The 13,629-nt window shown below is 39.7% G+C and overlaps 2 protein-coding genes across 2 annotated transcripts in view; one reads left to right on the forward strand and one right to left on the reverse strand.

Moving 5' to 3' along the window:
* LOC134752803 (uncharacterized) overlaps nucleotides 1-8,219 on the forward strand; it is a 31,120-nt gene extending 22,901 nt beyond the window's left edge. The window contains exons 10-17 of the mRNA XM_063688533.1: nucleotides 283-680; nucleotides 2,830-2,935; nucleotides 3,638-3,775; nucleotides 4,375-4,445; nucleotides 5,329-5,418; nucleotides 6,491-6,690; nucleotides 7,626-7,787; nucleotides 7,972-8,219. Coding sequence (XP_063544603.1) covers nucleotides 283-680; nucleotides 2,830-2,935; nucleotides 3,638-3,775; nucleotides 4,375-4,445; nucleotides 5,329-5,418; nucleotides 6,491-6,690; nucleotides 7,626-7,773 — 1,151 coding nt within the window. The 3' untranslated portion in view covers nucleotides 7,774-7,787; nucleotides 7,972-8,219. The remainder of the gene's footprint in view (nucleotides 1-282; nucleotides 681-2,829; nucleotides 2,936-3,637; nucleotides 3,776-4,374; nucleotides 4,446-5,328; nucleotides 5,419-6,490; nucleotides 6,691-7,625; nucleotides 7,788-7,971) is intronic.
* A 1,939-nt stretch (nucleotides 8,220-10,158) lies between these two features.
* Nucleotides 10,159-11,878, reverse strand: LOC134752638 (uncharacterized). Its single transcript, XM_063688308.1, has 2 exons — nucleotides 10,971-11,878; nucleotides 10,159-10,645 (listed from the first exon to the last, which is right to left on the reverse strand). The coding sequence occupies exons 1-2, from the start codon at nucleotides 11,876-11,878 to the stop codon at nucleotides 10,159-10,161; spliced, it is 1,395 nt and encodes a 464-aa protein (XP_063544378.1).
* Nucleotides 11,879-13,629: the final 1,751 nt, after the last annotated feature.

Genomic DNA, 13,629 nt, shown 5'->3' on the forward strand with positions numbered 1-13,629 from the left:
CTGCCATCTGACCTTCGAACCCAGAGGGTAAACTAGGCCTTATTGGGATTAGTCCGGTTTCCTCACGATGTTTTCCTTCACCGAAAAGCGACTATTAAATATCAATTGATATTTCGTACATAAGTTCCGAAAAACTCATTGGTACGAGCCGGGGTTTGTACCCGCGACCTCCGGATTGCAAGTCGCACGCTCTTACCGCTAGGCCACCAGAGCTTTTTTAGCATTAGAACCACCTTATAACCGTGCTAAAATATTTGTGTACATATAAAATTAATGTTTTAGACGATCCAGAATTGAACAATAACTCCAAAACCAGTATTGACAACGAAAACGTACATTCTTCGACTGAAATAAATAAAATAAATAACCCCACACAAAATGATAAAATCAAACCTGATGAAAACGAAAGTATAGATATACTTAACAAATCTAATGAAAATATTGTTAAAGATATAAGTTCTGAAGGAAATATAATAATGTTACATGAAACAAATACACCTAATGAAGAAATTGATTCTGAAGAAAATAAAATAGAGACAGATGAAATTAATATTATAAGGGTGAATAAATTAGACCTGAGATCTGATGAAGAAAGGGCCAAGGAATTGGAGGTGATAGAACATATGAATTTAGATGAAATGAAATATACCGAATATGAGAATGCCGTTGAAGCTGTTACGGTAAGTTTTGAATATACAAGTTTTTAACTTTTAGCTACGGAACGTATGTAGATGCCCAGGGCAGTCTGTTTTAAATGTTTGGAAGTATACCTAGTCGGCTCATAAGTTCTGTCACTGGCCTTTAAAATTTAAATTTGGAACTCCTAAAACAAAAACCGTTCTGCATTTGAATTTCGAATCTTTATTAAATATTTGAGTAGTATAATTTAGCAATTTTCTGTTTTCTTCAACATGGAGTGGACGCTTAAAGATAGCCGTACCGCAATAATTGCACTATATCGTTGTGGTCACTCGCCGACTAAAATTTTTAAGCTACTTGAAAATTTAAAATTCTCTAAGATTTGTGTATCGTACCATAGAAAGATACAGTGAGGTCTCTAGTTTAAATGACAAGAAAAGAAGCGGTCGTCCGCGTACAGCTAGGACTCCAGCGGTTGTACAAGCAATTAGGGCACGCATTGCCAGAAATCCCGCTAGGAAACAAAAAGTTATGGCCCTCCAGATGGGTTTGAGCAAAAACACGGTGAAAAGAGTGCTTAATCAAGACCTGAGACTTCGTGCTTATAAACGAAAAACTGGCCATCTTCTCAATGGTCGGCTTAAAGCTTTAAGGCTTAAAAGATCTAAAGCTTTATTGAAGAAGTACGCTAAAAATAAGCACCGTTGTATACTGTTTTCGGACGAGAAAATTTTTGACATAGAAGAAAACTGTAATAAACAAAATGATAGAGTGTACGCTCGCAATAGTAAAGAAGCGTCTAATAGCATTCCCCGTATTCAAAGAGGTCATCACCCTTCATCTGTGATGGTTTGGCTGGGAGTTTCTTATGCGGGCGTCACTAGTATGCATTTTTGTGAGAAAGGAGTAAAAACTAGTGCCAAAGTGTACCAAGACACGGTGTTGACTAATATTGTGAAACCACTATCCCATACGATGTTTCTAAACCAGCATTGGGTTTTCCAGCAGGACTCTGCTCCAGCGCATAAGGCAAAGTCTACACAAGCCTGGCTCGCCTCCAATAAAATCGACTTTATACGGCATGAAGATTGGCCCTCCTCTAGCCCAGATCTTAATCCTTTAGACTATAAAATATGGCAGTATTTAGAGGAAAAGGTGTGCTCAAAACCTCATGCAAATCTAGACTCGCTGAAAAAATCTCTTGCTACGGCAGTGGCCAATATCGACATGAAAGTGGTGCGTGAATCCATTGACGACTGGCCACGAAGACTTCAAGCCTGTGTAGATAATTATGGCGGTCATTTTGAATAAATGTTATACATTTAGATTCTCTAGTTTATAAGCTTTCAAACGCTGTACAAATTATACGGAATAAACTTAAACTTTTGATTTTATTTGATACTATGTATATGACAGAACTTATGAGCCGACTAGGTATATATATATATATATACTATAGTATAAATCTTCTTAAATGATTTTTACGTCTAAGACATCTGTTATGCAAAAGCCATTGTTTCTTTTGTACGAGCGGTCGGCCATTGTGTGCCATTGTCTCTGGGCGCGTGCCACGGCGCGTGCTATTGTGTCTAACAATGGCACACAATGGCCGACCGCTCCTAAGAGCCCCGGAATCACCTGATTGGTTGATTCGGTTAGGAGGTCGAACAATACTGTTTTACTTTAGGAATGGCCAGGGGGCGCCACAAGCCCTCAGGAAATTGCATATACTTTGAAAAATTCGACCTACGCCGCCTTGACCCCGGTGGCCGAGGGGCTAAGGCATCTGCCGCGGTAGAAGAGGCCGCTGGTTTGATTCCAGCCCTGGGCACTTGGCCTTGGTCGCTTTTTCTTCGGATATGACATTTATTTTGGGGTTTATTATTATTATTAATGATTAATTCATTTATTCATATAATAAAACAATTACACAGTTACATCTTATACCTTTAAACGTGCAATTCTTGTATATATCTATCTATATATATTTATATATTTCGGGGGTCTCGGAAACGGCTCTAACGATTTCGATGAAATTTGCTATATGGGGGTTTTCGGGGGCGAAAAATCGATCTGCCTAGGTCTTATCCCTAGGAAAACACGCATTTTTATATGTTTTCCGAGCAAAGCTCGGTCTCCCAGATATTATACTATAAATAATGTTAATGTTATTTGTTTATGCATTTATAGGGTTATAACAACAGAGATGAAATGGACATCTGCAAGCATTACAAAGGGGGCGAGAGTTGCTTCAAGGGTAACCGATGCAACAAACGACACGTCAAAATCCACCCAGGTACTTAAGGAGCTTGGGGTCTGCTCAGCAACCTAATCGCAATAATTGCTATAGGCACTTTTTACGAAAGCAACTGCCATTTGACCTTCTTAAACTAGAAAACTAGTCCTTATTAGAATTAGTCCGGTTTATTTATGATTTTTTTATTCGAACGGGCATTTTAAAAACAATTAGTAGTAAAAAAGGATTAACTAAATTCGTCTAAGCTAATTCTTCATCAACTTTGTAGTGGCATAGACATAGACATAGACATAATTTATTGGTAATAAGGTATTACAGGTCACAATTTTTTGTTACATATTTCTACACATCTTACATCTTTTAATTATATCACAAATATTTTTTTTTTTAAATTAAACAATTCAATATTACACGTTACTATTATAGTGAGAAAGTGTCACCATAGCCATCATATTTTCAGTAATTTGACGAAGTGTGCACAGTTAGCTTGGTCTGACTATCTAGATTTCGAACCCTGACCAGGCGTGGCTCACTCCGCGATCTCGTCGCGCCGCTACAAGTACATGCGGCCGCCCCCAGTTCTGAGGTATAGCCATAATGATTGCCGCGCACCGCTACGGAACGGACGCCTGTTCGTGCTTGCGCCACCTAGCGGTCATATCTGCGCGTTTTGTTAGTGAATCTTCTGTACCTAGTACTATTATTTATTCTGTGCCCTAACACAAGATGTACCTTCCACAGACGGCTGGACGCTAGACCGCGTGTCCGTACATGTCAAGTGTCCATCCCCGCCCCTCCCCCTGCCGGGCACGTGGCACAAGATCAAGGTCACGCACGTGGATGACACGTGTCAGCTATACGTGCACTTTGAAGTTCCAGGTGAGTGTCTGTTACTGCCAAATGTCGCTATATGCCATACATTTTTCGTTCTTTCCATCATACAAAGTATATACAAAATTGTAACGGAATGCAAGTAAAAGTTTAGGACACTTTCTTAGGGTTCCGTACCCAAAGGGTTAAAACGGGAACCTATTACTAAGACTCCGCTATCCGTCCGTCTGTCTGTCTGTCCGGGTGACCCCTGGTGAGGCTGCTGTACCTCATGAACCGTGGTAGCTAGACAGTTGAAATTTTACAGATGATGTATTTGACCAATGCGCGTTATTCGTCCAAATACGATGAAGTGTGGAGGACTTATTCGTCTGTATTTGCCTTATTCGCACGCATAACGCATAAGCGCAAATAGCAAATACGCGTATCCGTTCACTTGTCTGTTTTTTGACACACTTCAAAGGAATATTTGATGATATTTTGTATTTGACCTGGGTGGAGGGGGTTTGGTTTGCGTAATGTGACAAGGAGGCGGGAGGGGTCAAAAAACCTAGAAATTCTTGTGACGCAAATAATGGACTATGCTAAGCTGACCCACGAACTTTGTATAAAATTAATATTATTTAATTCTAACTATTTAATTACAGAGGAACCTATGTCTCTATCCGATATCACGGATGAAATCTCCCTCGCCGCCGAGAATTCCGGACCTTTAAAGGTATTTTTGTATACTTACTTTTTACAAGCTTTTATTTAACCTGAAATGTTTGTTTGTATGTAGACTATGTATGTTGAGGTCAAATCTTGCAATTTGGCCCACGAATCCGAAATTTCGCTATCTGCCTCTTTATCGCTCGAATATGCAAGTGACCGAGATGTTTATAACGAAATTTCGATTTTCTTGTTTTGCGATAGACCCTCAGATTGTGGTGGTAGGAGCGCCCTGGCGCCCCCTACGCAGAGTTTCGCGTAATATTCCCTATTGTATGTATGTATGTTCGAGTCAAATCTTGCAAGTTAAATTTGACCCACTTCTCGACTTCCAATGAAGCTGAAAATTTGCATACACGTGTAAGTCGGGTGACAATGTAATATTATGATACCATCGAGCTGATCTGATGATGGAGACGGGAGGTGGCCATAGGAACTTGTGATAAAACAACGCAACCTAATAGGGGATATTACTGCAATGTTCTGCCACCAGAGTGCAGCACTAGCCCGTTTAGTAAACCATAGAGTATTTTATACACACTGTGCCTTTAACAGTTTTTTGACAAGTTTTCAGAGATAATAAAATATGACATTAATGCATCAAGTCGGTTTGTTTACAGAGGACCTACCGGGAAACGCGAATAAGAGAAATCGCTATCTGCCTCTTTATCGCTCGAATATGCAAGTGACAGAGATGTTAGATAACGAAATTTCGATTTTCTTGTTTTGCGATAAACCCTCAAATTGTGGTAGTGGTGCCCCCTGCGCAGAGTTTCGCGTAATATTCCCTATTGTGTGTGGATTTTTTTAATAATTTCAGTTGTAATTTGACTGTTAAAAGCACAGCAACAGCTTATTATTTCGTAGTTAATGATAATTACCATTTGCAGTTAATGCCGGCGCCTGGCGAGTTGGTATCGGCGCCGTATGAGGGCAGCCACTACCGAGCCAGAGTCATCGTAGCACACGACACAATAGAGGTAACATGAAATAATTATTGATAGATTTAGATATTTAAATTTTACCCCCTTATTCATGAAACTTTACTAACCTGAATTAAAAACTGTAATAGATGTCATATATTAAAGTGACGAAGCCCTCCAGTGGTGAAGGCCGGATTCGAACCGGCGTCTTTAGCTATCGCGGCTAACGCCATGCACCCCTAGGCCACCCCGCCACGGCGGTGCCCGTCCGAATTTCTCGACTATATGCCATCTTAGTAAGACTAGGCGTCTTTGACCAGCTCTAAGGGCAAGCAGTGCGCGCTTGCACCTCCTAAACGAACTCCTTACGGATTTACGTTGTAGCTAGAGAAACTGGTGCTGCCATCTATGAGCAAGTTTGGGAACAAAACAAATTATTTTATTAAATATTTTGATTTGTGTTTTAGCCTGAATTAGTTAAATTATGTTTTATCCCATTCTTACAAATACATAAGGTTAATAATAATAGCATAGGGCATAATACGGTTTGCACGATGGATCTGAAGTGTATGGGAAGATCCGCAGATCCGGATAATTTCATACATTTCGGATCCGGATTGCAATGTGAAACTTGGGGAAACGAATTAAAAGGAAAGGGGACGAAGCCACGTGACCGCTTTCTCCATACAAACGTAGTTCCTTACGATGTTTTCCTTCACCGAAAAGCTAGCGAACTGAAGAAATATTATTTATACAGGCAAAGACAGATATAACTCCGTAATAGATGGATACAGTCTAAGGAAAAAACGTGCCTCGAAAATCAAGAAAATTTGATTCTCGTTCAGAGGGCGCTACTAGTTTTGGCCTACAGTCGTATAGATGGCGTTGACGGTTTCGTTTGTTATTTAACAATTTTAACGCATATCAGTGAAAGAACATGGGTCAAAATCATAAAAATAATTAATGCAAATAAAAAAAAACATTTATCTATATTTAAATACATTCTATCGTATTTTTATAAATCTTCTTTTTTAATTTTAAAGTGTGTCGACAGATGGCAGTGAATTTACTGGGGTTACAAAATTTACTATGACAGTACCGCTCTAGTATCAGTTACTCTATGTTACAGGTATTTTACGTAGACTACGGTAACACGGCGAGCGTGTCTATCTCCGATCTTCGCCCACTTGAACCCCGCTGGCTCACGCTGCCAATGCGGGCGGTGCCGTGCCGGCTTGCTGGCGTGTCCGTGTCCGGCGTGTCCGTGTCCGACGTGTCCAAAACGCTTAGGGGTTTAGCGTTGGACAAGACTATGCAGGCACAAATAATGTTAGTATGCCTTCTGTGTGTGTGTGTTCTCCGTTATCACATCTGGGTCGACGGATCAAAAATGTGGCTGGATCTTATCTGGCTCGAAGGACCAATAATGGCGGAAATATATCCGTAAGAATAACCCAAAGTAAGAGAATCGACGCTCGTGGAATTAACGTTGGAAAGAAAGGCAGGCACTAATAATTAAGTAAATATTCTTATTTGCACCAATAATTATATACTATGTTAGTATTCATAATACTTGGTTAGAATAAGTAAAAATGTAACTAACACATATCCGGTTCGAAGGACCAAAAATGGTGGAATTATTCGAATATCTAAGGTAGGACTTACTTTTTCTCAGCAACGTAGATGCTCAGAGAACTCACTTTGGAGAAACAGGACTGCATTTCCTTTAGTAATCGTTAAAATTACTTAAAATAGGAAAACCCGTATCTAGTTTGTAGGACCAAAAATGGCGAAAAGCTACTTTTAGGTAAGACTTATTTAGATCCGACACCGGCGCCAGCGAGACTCAAGGGACTCGCGTCAGATAGGACTAGGGTTTGCACGACGGATCTGAAATGTATGGAAAGATCCGCGGATCCGTATCCAGATCCGGATAATTTCATACATTTCGGAACCGGATTGCAAACCCTAGATAAGACTATGCAGACACTTAACATGTTAGTACCTTTGTAATTCTTAAAGATTATAAATAAAAACCGACCAAGTGCGAGTCGGACTCGCCCACCGAGGGTTCCGTACTTCTTAGTATTTGTTGTTATAGCGGCAACAGAAATACATCATCTGTCTAGCTATCACGGTTCATGAGATACAGCCTGGTGACAGACAGACGGACAGCGGAATCTTAGTAATAGGGTCCCGTTTTTACCCTTCGGGTACGGAACCCTAAAAACCCCATCAAACATTGTTTAACTTTTTTTTGACAGCGCTCGAGGCTTCGACGAAGTGACCGTGAAACTTATCGACACCGACGGTTTCGACGTCGGCGAGCAACTGGCCGTGTTTGCCGACTTCACCCTACAGCCTTACGACGTAGAACATGACGAGCGACGTTGCGTGCTCGTGCCAGCTTAGCTTGAACATTTGAGGTTAGAAGATAATCATAGTCACAGACCACAGAGCAACATAGACCTACGTGCATATGCATAAAGTTCAATTTCAATTTTGACACTTCGGTGACGTGGCAGATAAATAAGTGACAGCTTTTGTGTTTGACACGGCGTCGAAAAAGTTAATAACGCTAATTTAAATTTCTTAACAATTTTTTTTTAGGTGCAGCGCATGACAAACGAGATTAATTTGAAAACTGAAGATTTATATATAAGTTTTTTTTAGACAAACAAAATATTAATTAAGTATTATGCCGGGTCACAGACGTCACAGTCTTTAAGTACTATACACTCGTCGAGTGAGAGTAATACAAGTGTGTACATATTGCTTCTCGTCTCGCCCTTTTCCGATTGGATCCATTTATTGCCGAGATTGTGAGTCTCTTGACGATTGTGTACAACTGGCATTAGTTTTAAAGTAATAGGGTATTTGACAACATTAAAAATATATAACGAATTGCTGTCATCCTGGAAGATAATAAACTAATAAAGTATATTTCACTATATTTGAATGTAAATTATGTTTATTTTTTGGAAAATAAACGAAAGAAAATTTAATATTTTTTGAAATTTCATCAGGGACGTGAACGCTCTGTGATTGGTCAACGCTCGGATGACGTCACACGCGTGTAAAAATTCTTGATTGCCTTGAGTGTTTTAACTGTTTTATTTGTATTTAGTTAATTTTAGTTATTGTTCCACAGTTTTCTGATATATTCCGATTTATCCGTATATCTAGTAGCACAATATTCATAAGAATCTCAAAATGGAGCCGAAATATGTGAAAGCTGATAGCGCAACCTACCAGACAGACGCATTAATGGTTGCACTTTTCTTTAAAGATAATCCGGATTACTATGCTGCGGAACTTAGAAATGTAAAAATAGCTGTGTGAGTATACGTAGAAATTGTTTATTTACGATGACGAGAATAATATCTCTATACTGCACTTTAGTTTGAAAGAAAAAGTATGCCTACCTACTAATGCTGAAAGAGCTATGTTATGAGGTTATGTAGTAACATTAAATACCTAGATCTTGTTTCGTTAAATAACAAAATCCGCTGCTTTAATTACCATATTTATTTACAGTTAAATATTACTTACATCGAAGTGGTCTTCACACATAAAAACATTTGTATGCGCTAAAATGCTCTTTGGGTCTCTTCGCGCTAGTTTTAACCACATTTTTCTTTTTTTGGGATCGTTGGAACGGAAACAAACAATTTATCTGGATTTTTTATAGTCGTACTTGAACATTGCGGCACTATACACCATTTATATACCATTTTACAGTGAAATAATCAATTCAACGCACATAAACCATAAGATTTACTAAGGTCATTGACTGAGTTTATTAGCGTGTGACGTCACATGTGCCACGTGATTAGCCCCTTTGCAAAAACAGCGTTTAAGGCGCGTTCAAAATAAATAAATTTTAACATTGTTTTTTTTATATTTAATACAGGAAATTTCACGGAAATATCAATGTAGTGTAATTATTAAGTCATACACAATAAATTAAAACCATTTTCAAAAATTAGTCAAATAGCCTATAATAAAAAACCAATATTAATTATTAGTTTTTAAGTAACAACGGTGAGTTTCTTGCGGCGTTTCTTCTCACCGGATATCGATTTCCGAAGCGCTGGTAGGTCAGACATGTAAAATAAAAATAAAATAAAATAAAAATAGCCTTTATTTCTACTATTACATTTACATAATAATTTAATCACATTTACAGGTTAGGTAATAGTAGTCGGTAAAATAGTTTTAATAAATTCTATACTTTTATAAAAATTGTTTTATTTATATTTAAATTAGTTGTATTGAATAAATTAAAACAGGGGCCTATTGCATAATAAAATACAAGCTAACCTGCTATGGAGTACACATAAAAAGCGATTATACAGGATTTGGATTTAGTTAATTACTTAAATTAGTATGATTTTTATATAATTATAAATATTTTTTATTGGACTTACAACTTACGAGGAACTTTTGACATTTCTAAATTCAGCTGAACAAGTATTCGTTTGATTGTAAAAACTCTTCAAGCATCATCACATAAATTCCAGACAAATTACTTAACACTTAAGACTGACTATTCATAACGTGACAAACTTCATCTAAAAAACTACAAAAAAAGTAAATGAACAATATTTAGAGGACTTAACTATTTTACCTATTAATAGTAATTAATGCATCTTAATTTTTTGAATGGAACGTTCATGATCAAGAGAACTAAAATTAAAAAGCTATAAAACCTGTTTATCTACCTACCTACTTAATTTGTTCGCCGAGTTCGCCGACCAAGTAAGTGACACAACACAACATTATTCGACTTAAACATTAATAAATAGTATTACTTACATCGACTATTTCACATAAGTCGGCACTGTAATTACAAGGATAAGAATCAAAATCGTCCTTGTACCCTTTAACATACAATGATTCCTTGACCTGGCTGTTCAAGTCTACGTCCGGCCTATAGTGCGCGGAGCAGGCGGTGATGTTACGGATCTCGCCGTGTTCCACTATTATCAGCCCGGCGCCGGTCACCGCGTTCCCCGCTAGCAGGCTCGACGTGTGAGTGTGCCCTCTCTTATGAAACTTCGAGACCAAAAGCTGTCCGTCTGGTCCCATCACGAAAATGGCCGCCTTCTGCGAATAACACTCGTCGGCATCGCTCGTGTCAAGAAGTACTCCTTGAGAATCATACAGCCTGCCATTCTTAACTGACACCTCCCACTGCGCCCTGCTGTGAACATCGTAGTACACCACAGTTGGCGGACACGTGTAAATAATACCGTTGTAAATACATTTTTTCGTCTCCAACCTCTCTCTTTGCCTAGCCACGTCCCATTTCATTTGGGGTCGGCTCTCCTCGTCAATCTTCGCCACACTCTTCTATTCTGGGTCGTCGTGTCGTTGATTTGGGCTTTCTTTAGGTCATTGTTGATGACAGACATCCAAGTTTGAAGGGGTCTACCGGGATTCTTCGGACCGGTGTTTATACTGAGGACCTTTCTGGTCATATGATCCTCGGGTCTCCTCATTACGTGTCCATACCACCTTAGACGGGTTTCAGCGAGTTTCTCCTCAATGGGTCTGACTTTAAAACTGCCACGGATGAACTCATTTTTGATTTTTTCGTCTCCAACCGGTACTGGTTTTGCATACCAAACGTTCCGTACGTGAAGGAGATGCTTACGGCATTTACATTTTCGGCAAATAGTTGTACAGTTCCTGAACCTGGGTTATTAGTATAGATTCCCCTTGAATTCCTCACTATGTATAATTTTCTGTTATAAAGGGCCATGCTTGTGTATCCAGTATTAGGTATACTATACGAGGTATAATTCTGCTGATCCATATTCAAGTAATTGATAAAACCAGCATGTTTAAGTGCATAAATTTTCTCCGCTAAACGTACCATTCCATAAACATCCGACCAGTTGTATTCATAGAAAATGCTGCAATCGCTTTCTTCAGTTAACAAACAACGATCAATACGACCGGCCGACGCTGCATAAATATACGAGTCGAACGCCGCTAAAGATGAAATATTTCTATGGATGTCAGCGAAATGCCAGCAGCTATGAGGTGAGTCCAGTTCGCATCGCAGGTTTGTCCCATTCCAGAGCCCAGCGTGGATGTACCCAGCAGCTACCGCTAGACCACTGATATTAGTGCCTGCTTGGTTGAATTCGTAGCAGGAATGTCTTCTTCGCCACAAACAGCGGAGCATTGTCCCTGAAGCCAGCGAAGCATAAAGATATTCCCCGTGTACCAGGATGGAAGTAACATTTGAGTGGCAGGGACTAGTATGGTAGACTTCACACAAGTTCGGTTCTTCGATCGGGCAACGAGTTATACTCCCGTTGTTATTACCAATAATCATCATTGGCGGCATGTAGGAGACTTCGTTGGCGATCTTCTTCGTTATGAGTGTTTCTGACATTTTAACTTTGCTGAAGGCAGATTCTTGGCTCGCGATGTCCCTGATGGTCGATGCTTGACTGCTGCAGATCGCGAGCGCGGCCAGCGCCAGGTAAAACTTGAGAAGCATCGCGTTGGCTCGATAAGTTGTGACTGAGTGAGGAGTAAGTTTAAGGCTGAGTTTTACTAAAGCTTTGTTTTTACGCGGTAAAGGTGCGGAAACCTTTTCGGCTACACAAGCAGCTACCACCAAAACCTCTAAGAGACTACAATTTGTTCGGGTGCGGAATTCGGCTTGAATGGGTTGTTGTGGACTCCTAATAGTCCTGGGTCCCGTGTGTAATAGACTCTATTACTGTGGAATATAGTCCATAATGCAAATCGCGGATTTACAGATAAGAGAGTTTGGACCCATTATCACTGTACCTATTAACACTGGCACTGGGGTCATGAATATACAACTAACGACTATTTGTCTTGTGTATTTGCCGATAACATTGTGCTTCTAGGTGAAATCGAACTCGAGATGCAGAGTAAGACTTAGAGTTTTGAATGATTCACGGTTAGTTTCACTAGACTTATATTGACCGGGATATAGACCGTGATTATCTTTTGTATTATTATTGTCGTGAACATGATGCATGTAACTGCGTCGAAATATCGGGAGCTCACAAATAATACAAAAGGTAATCACGGTCTATATCCCGGTCAATATAAGTCCAGAGTAAGACTTGACAAATGGCGGCAAAAATTGGAGAATGTTGGTCTGAAGATCAGCAGATCTAAAACAGAACACATGTTCTGCAATTTTGGCGGTCTCTCCAGTTTTGCTAGAACTCGACGGCGTTACATTGCCGGTGAACTCCTACTTCAAGTACCTCGGGTCGCTCGTACAGCGCGATGGCGATAAAAACCGGATTAGCACAGAATGGATGAAATGGCGACAGACCACGGTAGGAAGCATTTGCGATGCTCGAATGCCTCTTCGGTGGTACGGACTTGTGATGCGGAGGGATGAAAGTGATGTGACGAGAAAGGTATTACGAATGAATGTGGAGGGAGGTAGGTAGGAGAGGAGGAGGATATGAAACGAATGCGAAAGGACAAACGAATGATGTGTATTGATGATTTGTAATAAAATTAAGGTAAAAAGTTTTAAGTTAAACGGTTTTATTTTCATCGGTGAGTGTACCAAAAACTAGAAAATAAAAGATATATTTATCGGAGTCCCGTATATGACAATACTAATACCTATATATATGTTCCTTTCCAGCCAGTAATAATGCCACACTGGCAGCAATGTAGTCTTGAGTCTGATTCTAAACGTCACTTTACGACACTATTTATAATGTCACCCTCACTTTTTTCCGTTCAAATCGGCGCAAATTAGCTTAGACGGACTTTGGGAGTGAATAACCATGAGAATATTCGGCATAAGCCAAATAAGAATAAAATACTAAGCAAAGCATCGCTATTTGTTCTTAACACTACAATAAATAATAGTACATTATGATACAAGTGTGCTAAGTTGGTCATTACACACGAAGCGATATTGTGCGCGCGAGCTGTAAGCGAGCGCGCAATAAGAAAGCCGATGTGTGTAATGACCAATGCACACGCGTTTCATACGACGTTTTTCAACACACTTGCGAGAAAAAAAAGAAACTCATATTAATCAAATTTTAATAGTTAAAACAGTTAGTATTGTGTGTTGCATCTGTCATACTCGTACTGCCGGCCGCCCCTCGCCCCGGCCGCGGGCCGCGCACCGCGCAGGCGGTCGGGCGCGCCGGTGCCCGCCAGTCCGACCAATTAAAGAAGGCTCCCTTTCCATGCATATTATTAGCAATCAGTTAGCCTCTTAACTCAGTCGGATAATAT

This window comes from Cydia strobilella, chromosome 25 (assembly GCF_947568885.1).
Source record: "Cydia strobilella chromosome 25, ilCydStro3.1, whole genome shotgun sequence".
Classification (NCBI taxonomy): Eukaryota; Metazoa; Arthropoda; class Insecta; order Lepidoptera; family Tortricidae; genus Cydia; species Cydia strobilella.